The sequence below is a fragment of the Delphinapterus leucas genome, chromosome 14 (genome assembly GCF_059928025.1).
Source record: "Delphinapterus leucas isolate spDelLeu-1000000601 "Yukka" chromosome 14, BTC_Dleu_Yukka2, whole genome shotgun sequence".
In the NCBI taxonomy this organism is placed as follows: domain Eukaryota; kingdom Metazoa; phylum Chordata; class Mammalia; order Artiodactyla; family Monodontidae; genus Delphinapterus; species Delphinapterus leucas.
Genome location: NC_143142.1, coordinates 16,916,517 through 16,930,241, shown reverse-complemented (window position 1 = coordinate 16,930,241; position 13,725 = coordinate 16,916,517). Strand labels below are relative to the sequence as shown.

At 37.3% G+C, this 13,725-nt stretch overlaps 1 protein-coding gene across 8 annotated transcripts in view; it reads left to right on the top strand.

The window, feature by feature from the left end:
- The window catches only part of SPPL3 (signal peptide peptidase like 3), a 115,928-nt gene that overhangs the window by 60,688 nt on the left and 41,515 nt on the right, over positions 1 to 13,725 (top strand). For 4 of the 8 annotated variants that reach the window (XM_089894572.1, XM_089894574.1, XM_089894573.1 and 1 more), the window contains exons 2-4: positions 366 to 447; positions 2,163 to 2,302; positions 9,031 to 9,108. In XM_089894572.1, coding sequence (XP_089750698.1) covers positions 2,250 to 2,302; positions 9,031 to 9,108 — 131 coding nt within the window. In that variant the 5' untranslated portion in view covers positions 366 to 447; positions 2,163 to 2,249. The remainder of the gene's footprint in view (positions 1 to 365; positions 448 to 2,162; positions 2,303 to 9,030; positions 9,109 to 13,725) is intronic. The other 4 variants (XM_022551023.2, XM_089894577.1, XM_089894576.1 and 1 more) reach the window with 1 other exon arrangement.

Sequence of the window (13,725 nt, the reverse complement as noted above, 5' to 3'; positions counted from 1 at the left end):
AAAGGTTTTGTTTTTTTTTTCTATTAAGCACGCACTTTACTAGTAGAAATGAAAAACTCCATAATAGGAAGGAAAAGCTGTATCAGAAATATAAGTGATTCAGACATGAATTCCCAAAGTATACAACCTCTCCTTCGCATAAACTAGTGGGATAAACATTGAACATAAGGAGTGAAATATAGAAATAGTAACATGTAGGAATTTCTTCAAGAGGGGTGTAAGTGGAACCTGATTAAAGGAGCCAAAGATAGTGAACACATTTTTCCCTTTTGTAAAAGAGGAACATGTTTAACTTGGGGGTGAGAGCTGGTAGACCCATCAAGCTGCAGTGAGCAGAACTATATTATGCCTGGGCTTCCTTCTAGGGTCCCAGCAAAGTCTGCATAGTAGGACTTCCAACTGAAATGGAGAATGCAGTGATGTTTACCGAAACAAAACAAACTATGAGTTAAGTAATGGCATAACCTCTGTTTTACAGCAGACTAGAACTTAGAACTGAGTTCCTGATCCCCACTCCCCAACCCCCCTTCCTCCCCACCCCCCACTTGTTCCATCTGTAGCCTTCCCGTCTCTGCTGGTGGTGGCTCCATCTTTCCACTTGATTGGGCTAAAACCATGGTAGTCATCCTTTGCTCCTCTTTCTCTCGTGCTCCATGTTCAGTCTATCAGGAAATTCTGCAGAGCTTTATCTTCAAAATATAACTAGAATCAGATCCCTTCTCAACGTTACCATGACTTTTACCCCAGTGCCAGCCATCATCTGTCATCTGTCATCTGTCATCTTGTGCCTGAATTATCACAGTAGCCTGTTCTCTTTGCTTCTGCGTTACTGCACTATAATCTGTTCTTTCCCCCACCCCAAGGTTGATATTTATTTATTTACTTATTTAGTATAGTTGACGTATAATATTACATAAGTTTTAGGTGTACAACATAGTGATTCACAGTTTTAAAGGTTATATTCCACTTATAATTAGTATAAATTTTGACTGTATTCCTATATTCCGTGTTGTACTATATATCCTTGTAGCTTAGTTATATTACACATAGTAGTTTGTACCTCTTAATCCTTTACCCTCTTCCCCTTCCCTCTCCCCACTGTTAACCACTAGTTTGTTCTCTATATCTGTGTTTCTTTTTTGTTATATTCACTAGTTGTATTTTTTAGATTCCACATATAAGTGGTATCATACAATATTTGTCTTTCTCTGTCTGACTTATTTCACTTAGCATAATACCCTTCAAGTCCATCCATGTTGTTGCAAATGGCAAAATTTCATTCTTTTTTTATGGCTGAGTAGTCCATTTTATTTTTATATATTTTTATATGAAATATATTTTATATATATGTTCCACATTTTCTTTATCCATTCATCTGTCATTGAACACTTACGTTGCTTCTATAATCTGTTCTTTTTTTTTTAAGATTTTTTTTTTGATGTGGACCGTTTTTAATGTCTTTATTGAATTTGTTACAACATTGCTTCTGTTCTATGTTTTGGTTTTTTGGCCGCGAGGCACATGGGATCTTAGCTCCCCAACCAGGGATCGAACCCTCACCCCCTGCATTGGAAGGTGAAGTCTTAACCGCTGGACTGCCAGGGAAGTCAGAATATGTTCTTAATACATCAGCCAGTCATCCCTTTTCCCCCTACTTTTCTAAAAGTCAGATTTCTTAAGGTATAATTTACAAACAGTAAAATTCACTCTTTTTAGGAGTAGAGTTCTGTGAATTTTGACAACACACATAGTCTTGGACCGACCATCTTAGTCAAGAAATAGAACATTTCCATTGCCCCCCAAAGTTCCCTTATGCCCTTTTGTAATCATCCCTCCTCCCACCCCCAACCCCTGGCAGTTAGTCTCTTTTTTCTCCCTTTAGTTTTGCCTTTCCTAGAATGTCATATAAATGGGACATATTTGTAGTGTTTTGAGTCTGCCTTCTTTCTCTGAGCATAATGCATTTGAGATTCATCCATACATAGTACATACATAGTGCATCATATTGCAGGTATACTGTTGCAGGTAAATATTGCTATTCTGATTACTGATGCAGCTTTTCACATAGGAAACAGCAGCAAACTTCCGTACCTTAATTCATCAAAAGGCAGCTAAAAAAATTTTAAGCAGCTACTATAACACAGGTCATATTTAAATTCCAGGTTCCCCAAACCCCATCCCACCCTCATTTGGAAAGCAACCCAACGTCTGCTCCTGAGCTTGCACCGCGTAATCTCTTGTAGGAAGAAATGCAGTGTTTGCTTCATAGCTGCCTTGATTGTACTGGGGACTTAGTCCATAGGTTAGTTTTTCGTTTTATTTATGGTTTCCTTTTCTGTGCAAAAGCTTATAAGTTTGATTAGGTCCCATAGCACTTTGTTTCTCTATTAAACATTACATTCTGCCGCCTTGTACAGTGTGTCTTTACTAGATTGTAACCTTCTTAAATGTCTGTCTTACTTTTTGTCTTTTTGTATCTTAAACATGGATTTAATTTATTAAAATTTTATTTGATGAGACACCTATTCCATTACTATGCTTAGAATACATACTTGTTTTTTTCCCTTAAAATAAGAAAAAATGTGGAAGAGAATTATTGTGGACCTTATGATAGACAATATTTTTGATAAAAATACAAATTAAATTCTGTTTCAATATATTCCACCATGAAGAGAAAGATTGTAACATTTCTTAGGCCTGGAATATGTCATTTTCTGCATATTGTATTTGAAGCCAAGTATTTTGCAAAGCACAAAAAAATTGTAGCTACACTTGGTGTTTTGTGATGTGTTAGAATTGCATGTGAGAAAATACTAGCAGTTTATATAGCCAGGGCTTGTGGGGGAAATGTATAAGGCAGCAGTTCTCAAATTGTGGCCTGTGGATCACTGGGGTTTACTCAGACCCTTTCAGGGAGTCTACAAGGTCATACTATTTTCATAATGCTAATAAAGTTATTTGCCTTTTTCATTTTGACATTTTTTTTCTTGCAGTGAAAAGCAGTGGCGCATTTAAAAAAACCATTGCTGTGCTGCTGTAACATGAATCAACGCAGTGGCACCACACTTGAACTAATAATCATTGTATTCTTCACCACCATGCACACACTGCTTAAAAAAAAAAGAAAGGCAGTCTCACTTAGAGCAAAGCAGTGAAAATTGCTTTTATTAAATCTCAATCCTTGAGCGCACTTGTTTTTTTCTAATAAAACGAAGGTCCTCTGCCCCCGATTAAAAAATAGGCAGAGGACCTTCTTTTCCAAAGAAGATATACAGATGGCCAACAGGCACATGAAGAGATGCTCAGTGTCATTAATCATCAGGAAAATACAAATCAAAACCACAGTGAGGTATCCCTCACCCCTGTCAGAGTGGCTATCATCAAAAAGACAAGAAATAACAAGAGTTGGTGAGGATGTGGCGAAAAAGGAACCCTTGTGCACTGTCAGTGGGAATGTAAATTGATGCAGCCACTGTGGAAAACAGTATGGAAGTTCCTCAAAAAATTAAAAATAGAACTATCATATGATCCAGCAGTTCCACTTTTGGGTATTTATCTGAAGAAAACAAAAACACTAATTCGACAAGGTAATGCACCCTAATGTCATAGCAGCATTATTTACAATAGCCAAGATGTGAAGTAACCTAAGTGCCCACTGACAGATGAATGGATAAAGAAGATGTGGGGGCATGTGTATGTATACATAGACACACACACTGTGGAATATTACTCAGCCATAAAAAAGAATGAAATCTTGCCATTTGTGACAACAAGGATGGACCTGCTGGGGGTGTTTTGCTTAGTAAAATAAGTGAGACAGAGGAAGACAAATACTGTATGTGGCATCTAAAAAACCAAACAAACAAATGAATATAACAAAACAAACAGGTACAGAGAACAAACTAGTGGTTACCACAGGGGAGAAAAGGGCGAAATAGGTGAAGGGAATTAAGATGTACAAACCGGCAGTTATAAATAAGTCACAGAGATGTAATGTATAGCAAAGGGAGTGTAGTCAGTATTTTATAACTTTATATGGTGTGTAATCTATAAAAATACTGAATCACTATGTTGTACACCTGAAACCAATATATTGTAAGTCAACTATACTTCAATTAAATTTTAAAAAGTTCTTATTAAGCACTTCTGCTATATAATAAAATACCATTGGTTTTCTTAAGAAAAACAATTGTGCAGTCATTTAAAATGCTAGCTGAACTAGCTACTTCTTTCTTGGAACCTTCCATTTTTACTTGAAGGATGACTAGTGGACAAACTATGGAATTATTCACACTTGGGTGTGTGGCAGACAGTTTCTCAAAAATGAATGAAGTGAGCCTGTTACTTCAAGGGGGAAAAGAGTTATATTTGCCAGTGATAAAATTTGCATGAAAATAGGAATTTTGGAAATTTTGTGCCCATTATCATTAGCCTCAAGAGTGAAATTAACAGGGCTTCCCTGGTGGCACAGTGGTTAAGAATCTGCCTGCCAATGCAGGGGGCATGGGTTCGAGCCCCGGTCCAGGAAGATCCCACATGCTGCAGAGCAACTAAGCCCATGTGCCACAACTACTGAGCCTGCGCTCTGGAGCCCGTGAGCTGCAACTATTGAGCCCACGTGCCACAGCTACTGAAGCCTGCATGCCTAGAGCCTGTGCTCTGCAACAAGAGAAGCCACCACAGTGAGAAGACCCCACACTGCAACGAAGAGTAGCCCCCGCTCGCCACAACTAGAGAAAGTCCATGCACAGCAACGAAGACCCAATGCAGACAAAAATAAATAAATAAAATAAAAATTTTTTAAAAAGTGAAATTAACAAATGTGGTTTTTCAGATATTGTGTAATGAAATGTAACAACATCTGGAAGAGCTGCATAACTCAGTGACCAGTGTCTTCCAGGTGACCAATGCATGATGTTACAAAATCATCCATGGGTAAAAGATCCATTCAACTATAATATAGTCCATGGGATTTTAATGTAATATAGTTTTTTTTTTTAATTCACCGATAAGGTTTCAGATTCCACACTGCAAGTAACCTTTAAGAAATTGCCACTTGTTGAATTTTAGTGTAGTATCAAAGAAGAATATCCTCAGTTATCTGAAAAGGTTATTGAAATATTCCTCCCATTTCCAGCTATACATCTGTGTAAGGCCAGATTTTTTTCCCCCCACAAAGTTCAACTAAAGTAACATACAGCAACAGATTGAATACAGGAGCAGTTATGAGAATCTGGCTATCTTCTGTTTAAGCCAGAAATTAAAGAGGTTTGCAAAAATGTAGAAGGATGCCCCTCATCTAAATTTTTTGTTTTGGAAAACAGTTACCTTTCCTTTAAAAATGTAATTTATGTGCTAGTGTAATGGTTTTATTATATTTAAATGAATTAGTAAATAAGCATTTAAATTTTTTCTCACTTTTAATTTCTAGTATTGTAAATATCAATAGCTGTAACCCACAGGAAAAAAGCCCTCAGGGTCCTTGAGAGTATAGATGGTCTCAAGACCAAAAAGTTTGCCAAGTGCTATTCTAGGTCAGTGTGCAGGGTTGGAATAGTAGCTGCTTGGTTTGTTGGGTGGACAAGAATGCTTTCATTGTATAGCTGGCAGGCTGACACATAGAACACGTTATAGAACAGAACTCTGTCTGTCTCAGTTTGGCATGATTTTTAGCAGGATATGTGTCTAAGCACTTGCTGGTAAAGCAGCTAGAAATAGATGCTTGACTGTAGAGCAGCTCCTAAAATCGAGCATGGTTCTAAAAATCTTAGGGTGTGAAATATAACCTTATATATGAGAGAACTTTCTGGTAGCTCTTTGTCTATTAAGACATGGGAGAATGTAGTTAAAGAATTAATGGTTTTCATAATGACCATATAAAATGTTTCAACTCAACAGCTGACCTATACTAATACATTATTTGGCAGTCTTCAAGTCTGTTTTTAGTGCGTTTGGCTAACCTGCTTTCTGCGTGTCTCAAGTGCATGTATGTAGTTTCTTTTTGCATTTCTGTAAGAATTCCTTTACTTCAGAGTGTAGAGTAATTCCTCCTTTCTTTATCGTGAATCCAGCGTCTCTGGAAACAGTCACCTCAATGGGAGGGCCTGAGAGATGATACATTTCTGTTGATGCTTTGGTAGAGTCTGAAGTAAAGGATACAGAGGGGCTGTAAAATAAGATTGCTGGCCTTTAATTTTTTTTTTTTTTTTGTGGTACGCAGGCCTCTCACTGTTGTGGCCTCTCCTGTTGGGGAGCACAGGCTCCAGACGCGCAGGCTCGGCGGCCATGGCTCACGGGCCCAGCCGCTCCACGGCATGTGGGATCTTCCCGGACCAGGGCACGAACCCGTGTCCCCTGCATCAGCAGGTGGACTCTCAACCACTGCGCCACCAGGGAAGCCCCTGGCCTTTGATTTTAATCCATGTTCTGTAGCTTATAATAAATTCTTTTTGTTAAAAGGCTTTTTGTAAAACTTCCATAATGGTAGTTTGAGTTGAAATATATGAAATTTCAAATAACACTGAAATGAATTAGAACTTCTAATTATGTGATATTTGGTAGTTTTCAAAGTTGTTCAAACTTTTTTAAAAGTTTTACTGTAAATTATAAAATACCATGAGCTATATTAGGAGTCAGTTTTAACCAGATTTTCTTGATACAGATTTATTTGAAAAATAAACTGGTCCAGTATAGAAGAAACCATTAAATGAAACATCAGAACATTTTGTCTGAAACCATGCATTTTGCTCTGCAGTGGGTGGGTAGCATGCTTATCGCCAGAAAATGGAGATGAGAACAGGTAGTGCTAATCAGCCTCTTCGTAAGGTATTTAACACATGGCCAAGACTGCACCTTGAAAAACAGATTGTGAGGAAAGGCAGTGACTAAGTATGGTTAGTCACACAGAGTAGAGCACAGCATAGAGAAACTGGAGGAGGTAGAGCTGGTTTAACCAAAATTCAACCCAGGCTTCTAGAAGTCGTAAGTGATATCTCTGGAGGGTCTCCATTGATTTGAGACTTATAGCAAAAGAAAAAAACAATAGTACCAAACCTTAAGACACTGAGTTTGGGAAGTTTAAATGTTTAATCTACTTTTTAGGGAATGGCAATATGCTTCAGAACATGAAGGGTATAGAAAAGCTAAGTCATCTAAATAAAACACCATCAAAAGAAAAGTGCCCCCCCCACAAAAACAGGCTCCCTTCATATTTTATAGATCAGGACTCTGAAAAACTTTTAAATTGCTTTTAAAAAAAATGCCTATTGGCCCTTAATTATATGAAAAGCTGCTGAATCTCACTGTAATTCACTTTAAAATTAATTACATCAGAAAAGTAATTACCTCAAATGAAAACTAACTGCTGGTAAGGGGTAGAGCAGTTTAAGTTCAGGCAGCATCTCATGTGATCCTGCTGCTCTTTGAAGACACTTCATCAGTTACCTGCTATCCTGGGTTTTCTTCCTCTTTGTCTGTTTCATTTTGTTTTCTTTGCAGCTCCTCCTCCTTTCTGATCTTTAAATTTCTGAATTTTCAGGCTTTCATTCTGGGTCCTCTTCTCACCCACACCCGTGGCTTCAATTACCATGTGGAAGGTTATGAGCTCCCAATATGTATCCTTAGCTTAGAGCTGCTTCTGAACTCTAGACCCACATAGCCAGCTGTTTCCTCAGCACATCCAAAACTTCAAATCTCCTCCTCCTGTTTTTTTTGCCAAATGGTATAGGCATCCACCAGCTGCTTAGCAGAAACCTGGGGATCCTCTCTTAGCCTCATAAACAATCACCAAATCCTATTTTGTTGAGTCTTGTATCTCTCTCATTCATCTGCCCCCCTAAGGAAGCCCCCCCACCCGTAGTTCTTAGGTAGAATCCTAAGATTTGAGAATTATACATTCTCAAGGTACCCTGTACTTGTTGAAAATTTGTAACATTTTCAACAATTATATTCACTTGCTTATGTTAACTTTTCGTTGCTTTAGAACAAAATTTAATTTTTAAATTCCTTTAGAAAAGACATTCAGGGAGAAGACGAAGACAGTCTTGGTTTTTATTACGTCCCTGGGGGCTAGCAGAGTGCCGGGCACAGAAGCATCATTAAATATTTACTGAGGGAAAAAATGAAGAGAAATTTGTTTTAGGAAAATCCATAACATGAATGGATAGTGTGAACGGTGAATTCCTGAAGACAGACTTGCAAACATTGGGAATTCCTTGGTGCTGGGAATTCCCTGGGACTCTGTGCTTCTACTGCAGGGGGCCTGGGTTCGATCCTTGGTCCGGAAACTAAGATCCCACAAGCCGAGTGATGTGCCCCCCCCCCCAAAAAAAAAAAAAAAGATCTCTGATAGTCAAGCCATAGAAGGGAGCTAAGGAATTGGCAGTAGGATTGAGAGAAGTAGGGTATTTGCAGAAGTGGAAGTTGTGAGACTTACTGACTGTCGTCACATTTGGGAAGTAAGAGAACAGAGTGTCGAGAATGCTGAGGGAATCATGATATCATTCCTTAAGACATTTGGGTATGAAGGGAAGAATAATGACTTTAGTTTTGGACGTGTTGACTTGAAAGAACCTTCTGTGGGACACCTAGATGGAGAGAACCAATAGGCAGTTATAAAAATAAAACTAGAATCCAGGAGAGAGACACAGGCTTTACTTCATCACTGAGCAAAACCAGTAAAATACTATTGATAATTCAAGTGTACAGAGTTGGTAGATGTTTTGGTACTTTTTAACTTGGGAGTGGAAGCACATATTGCCTGTCATATGGAGATGGCATTTTTTACATTAATGTCATTTAACATCCTGTGAATGTTAACTAATAATAGCTGTGAAGCTATATGTTTACTCTTTATGTTAAGCTAGCAGATCTGTGTTTTAATTATGTATTTTGTTAATGCTAATTTATACCTGTTTTCCTTCCTAAAGACAAAAATAAAACTTAGTGGGGTTTATAAAAATCCATCAGACTGTAAACTCCATGAGGACTTGCTGCCATGTGATTAAAATTTTTTTCCTCTTATTTCTCTAGGGCCTATTCCCTGGTGGATTCCAGTCAAGTGTCTACATTTCTGATTTCCATTCTACTTATAGTCTATGGTAGTTTCAGGTAAGATGCTCTCAAAATGGGATTGATTTCTGTTGGAAGAAGCGTTGCTCTGAAAATGTTGGCACCAAAACTTATTGCTTCTGTGAGGAAAAACATGACTTTGACAGGAATTGAGTTGAACAGGATAATTCTTATATTTATTCTTTGGTTGGCTTCTGTTAAAACACTTCTTGGTTTTGCTTATGGCTTTGGCATTTTAATGCAAACAAGCAAAAACTAATTGCTTAAATTCTGGTTCTGAAAAAAAGGATTCACGTAAATACACTCATTGAGAGGGTTAAGGAGAGTCCTTGACAGTGATTCTACAGAGTCTCAAAGGGGACATAAAGTTTTTCTTAATTAAAAAAAAGGCACTGACCTACGTTGAGCCATATGAGACTGCTGATAGTCAAATTTTTGATCTACACAAATAATTTCATATGGTTCCACCTACTTTTATGAGGATTGTGCACGGTAGCATTTACCAAGTATTCCCTCTGCTGACCTTCTCGAAGTTCCCATCCTAGCAAACAGCTATAGAAATACAAAGGAAAATCAGGAAGCTAGATACTCCCTTCTTTTCACTATTCTTACTTTGGAGGAAATTTGGTGGTTGTATAACTCAAATAGTTTTGTGGCTGATACATTTAAAAATGACGGCTGCCTGAGAAATTTTAAATTGAGAACTTGAAAGGGAGCAACAGTGATAAACGAAATAATCAGGCATAAGGATTTTGAACTCTCCAGTATTATATCTGGATTTTAATGGGTATTTGGTAAAATCATAAGACTTCCAGGCTTTATCTCAACACTGAGTAGGACAAGTAAAATACTGTTGATAATTCCAGTATCAGTTGATAAAAGTTTTAATCATTGAGACTTCAGCTGGGAGCCCTAGGTTCATAACCACTCTTAGGAAGCATTAGTCAAGCCAGGGCAATTTAGAACCTCATCAACATAATCCTGATATTTTGTATCTCTGTCCTTTGGACAAGTTTTTGTTTTTTTTCTTTTTGAGTATATAATGTTTCAACATTTCAAAAGTCTTTAGGGCTTCACTGGTGACGCAGTGGTTGAGAGTCCGCCTGCTGATGCAGGGGACACGGGTTCATGCCCCGGTCTGGGAAGATCCCACATGCTGCGGAGCGGCTGGGCCTGTGAGCCATGGCCGCTGAGCCTGCGCGTCCAGAGCCTGTGCTCCACAATGGGAGAGGCCACAACAGTGAGAGGCCCGCGTAACGCAAAAAGAAAAAAAGAAAAAAAAAAAACTCTTTATGATTAAAAAAAACCTTTAGACTCACAACTCTAATACTCCTTTCATTAGCTCATATGACATTTTCTTTGGCACATACTTATATACTGTGTACATCTTTATATTTTAAATCATTTATATTCTGATTATTATCTAACAAAAATATTTTTCATTATCTTCATACTAATTTTTAGTAATTTGATATTTCTTTGTATTACTGTCTTATTCCACTCTTTTTGGACATGTGAGTTGTTAAAGTGACCATCTTTTTATGTATTCTTTTGCTTTGGCTGAAAAATATCCCTAGGATAAATATCCAAAAATTGAAAAACTTCTCCAAAGCGTATGAACTGGCTCTTACTACATATTGCCATGTTGTTTTCCAGAAGGGTTATACCAACTTAGAATTGGGCAAGTTTTAAACAAAATTTTATGTAATAAATATACCATAGAATTATATTATGTGGATGGAAAGGATTTCTCTGGTACTTCTCTTTATTTTACAAATGAGGAAACCGAGGCCCAGCAAGATGAGGTAACTTGCTAAAGATTATACAACTAGTTGGTAACAAAATCTGGATTGGAACCCAGTTCTTAAGACTTGTGGTCCAATACTATATGTCTTTTATACTTTAGTAATGCACTTTCTGCAAAAAATAAATCATGATGCCTTTATTATACATTTAAATTTACCTCATTTTAAGTAAATTTGCAAGTATTTCCTCCTCTTCTGTTTTCTGGAAAAGATTACGTGAAATTGTGTTACTTCTTTTTTAAATATTTGATAGAAATCACCAGAGAAGCCATCTAAAGATGGAAGATTTTGGGGGGTTTGGCTTTGGTTTTTCCTGCTTTATTCATCTTTTTTTTTTTAAGAATTGGTAAAGGCTTTGTGTGTGTGTGCGGTAAAATATACATAACATAAAATTTAATATTTTAACCCATTTCTAAGCATACAGTTCAGTAGCTGGTAAGGGCTTTTTAAAACACATGTTACTATCTTTTATTTTTAAATTTTATTTTATTTATTATTTTTGGCTGCATTGGGTCTTCATTGCTGCACGCGGGCTTTCTCTAGTTGCTGTAAGCAGGGGCTATTCTTCATTGTGGTGCGTGGGTTTTTCACTGCAGTGGCTTCTCTTGTTGTGGAGCACGGGCTCTAGGCGCATGGGTCTCAGTAGTTGTGGCATGCGGGCTCAGTAGTTGTGGCTCGTGGGCTCTGGAGCGCATCCTCAGTAGTTGTGGCTCATGGGCTTAGTTGCTCTGCAGCATGTGGGATCTTCCCGGACCAGGGCTCGAACCCGTGTCCCCTGCATTGGCAGGAGGATTCTTAACCACTGTGCCACCAGGGAAGCCCACTATCTTTTTATTATAGCCATTCTAGTGCTAGGGTATGAAATATCTCATTGTGCTTTGATTGCATTTCCCTGATAACTGAGATCAGGTTGAAAAGATGTTGAGCATCATTTAATGTACTTGTTAGGCATGTGTTTTTCTTCTTTGGTGAAATGTCTATTCAAATCTTTGCCCATTATAAAATTGGGTTGTCTTATACCAAATTGTAACAGTTCTTTAAATATTCTAGATCCAGGTTCTCGCTCAGTCACATGATTTGCAAATATTTTCTTCCAGTATCTAGCTTGCCTTTTCATTTTCTTAACAGTGTCTTTCAAAGTGTAAACATATTTTATTTTGATAAAGTCCAGCTTACCAACTTTTTGTCTTGTGGAGTATGCTTTTGGTGGTGTACCAGAGAACTCTTTGCCTTATCCACGAGCACAGTTTTTCTCCTATATTTTTACGTTTTACATTTAAGTCTATAATTCATTTTGAGTTGACTTTTGTGAAATACAACTGAAGTACAAATCTAAATTCGTCTTTATGAATATGACTATCCAGTTGTCCCAGCACCATTTGGTGAAAAGACAGTCCTTCACCCATTGTCAAAAATCAGTTCTCCATAAGTGTAAAGATTTGTCACGGGACTCCCCATTTCTTTTTTTAATAAATTTATTTATTTTAGTTATTTATTTTTGGCTGTGTTGGGTCTCATTGCTGCACGCGGGCTTTCTCTAGTTGCGGTGAGTGGGGGCTACTCTTTGTTGTGGTGCACAGGCTTCTCGTTGTGGTGGCTTCTCTTGTTGAGGAGCATGGGCTCTAGGTGCATGGGCTTCAGTAGTTGTGGCTCGCAGGCTCTAGATCACAGGCTCAGTAGTTGTGGCATACAGACTTAGTTGATCCGTGGCATGTGGGATCTTCCTGGACCAGGGCTCGAACCCATGTCCACTGCATTGGCAGGTGGATTCTTAACCGCTGCGCCACCAGGGAAGTCCAATTGCTACTGCTTTTATAGTAAATGTTGAAATCTAGTAGTTTAAGTCCTACAGCTCTTTTCTTTTTCAAAAGTGTTATTATGGATAACACTTATATGGCTATACATTTATATGGTTATAATGGCTATTATGGATCCTCTGTATTTCCATATTAAGTTTAGGTTCAGCTGGTCTGTTTCTACAAAAATTCTTCTGGGATTTTGATAGGTATTGTGTATCTATAGATCAGTTTGGGGAGAATTGCTATCTTAATAATATTGAGTCTTTCAATCCAGGGACCTGGAATGTCTCTCCATTTATTTAGATAATCTTTAATTTTTCTTACTAATGTTTTGTAATTTTCAGTGTACAAGGTTTGCACCACTTCTGTTAAACTTATTCCTAAGTATTTTATTATTTTCGATGTTATTGTTGATGGAATTTTTCCTTGATTTATTTTTAGATTTTTCATTGCTAAGTATATAGAACTATGAATGATTTTAAAATATTAACCTGGTATCCTATAGCTTTGCTGAACTCATTTATTAGTGCTAGTAGTTTTTTGTGTATGGATTTCTTGGAGTTCCCTACATGCAGGATAATGCAGCCTGCAAGTAAAGACAGCTTTGCTTCTTCCTTTCAAATCTGAATGCCTTTTATTTTATCTGTTAATTTCTAGGATAGCTGAAAGTATTCAACTGTGATTGGAATTTGTTTTCCCTTACATTTTTGTTGATTCATTTTTAAAGTTATTTTGTTAAGTACAAAAAGGTTTATGATATTATATCTTGGTAGACTGTATTTTCAAATTATTATCCAGTAGCCCTTTTTCTTCTGTTTTATGCTTTTTGCTTTGAGTTTTACTTTGTCTGACATTAATATTGCTATACCTGCTTTCTTTTGATGGTATTTCATTTTTAATTTCTTTAAAACATTTATTTTGAAACAATTTCAGACATAAAAGTTTTAAAATTAGCACAAAAAATTCTCATATACTCTTTACCCAGATTCCTCAAATGTTAGCATTTTACCGTTGCTTTCTGTCATTCTTCGTGTGTGATAAAGATAAGTACA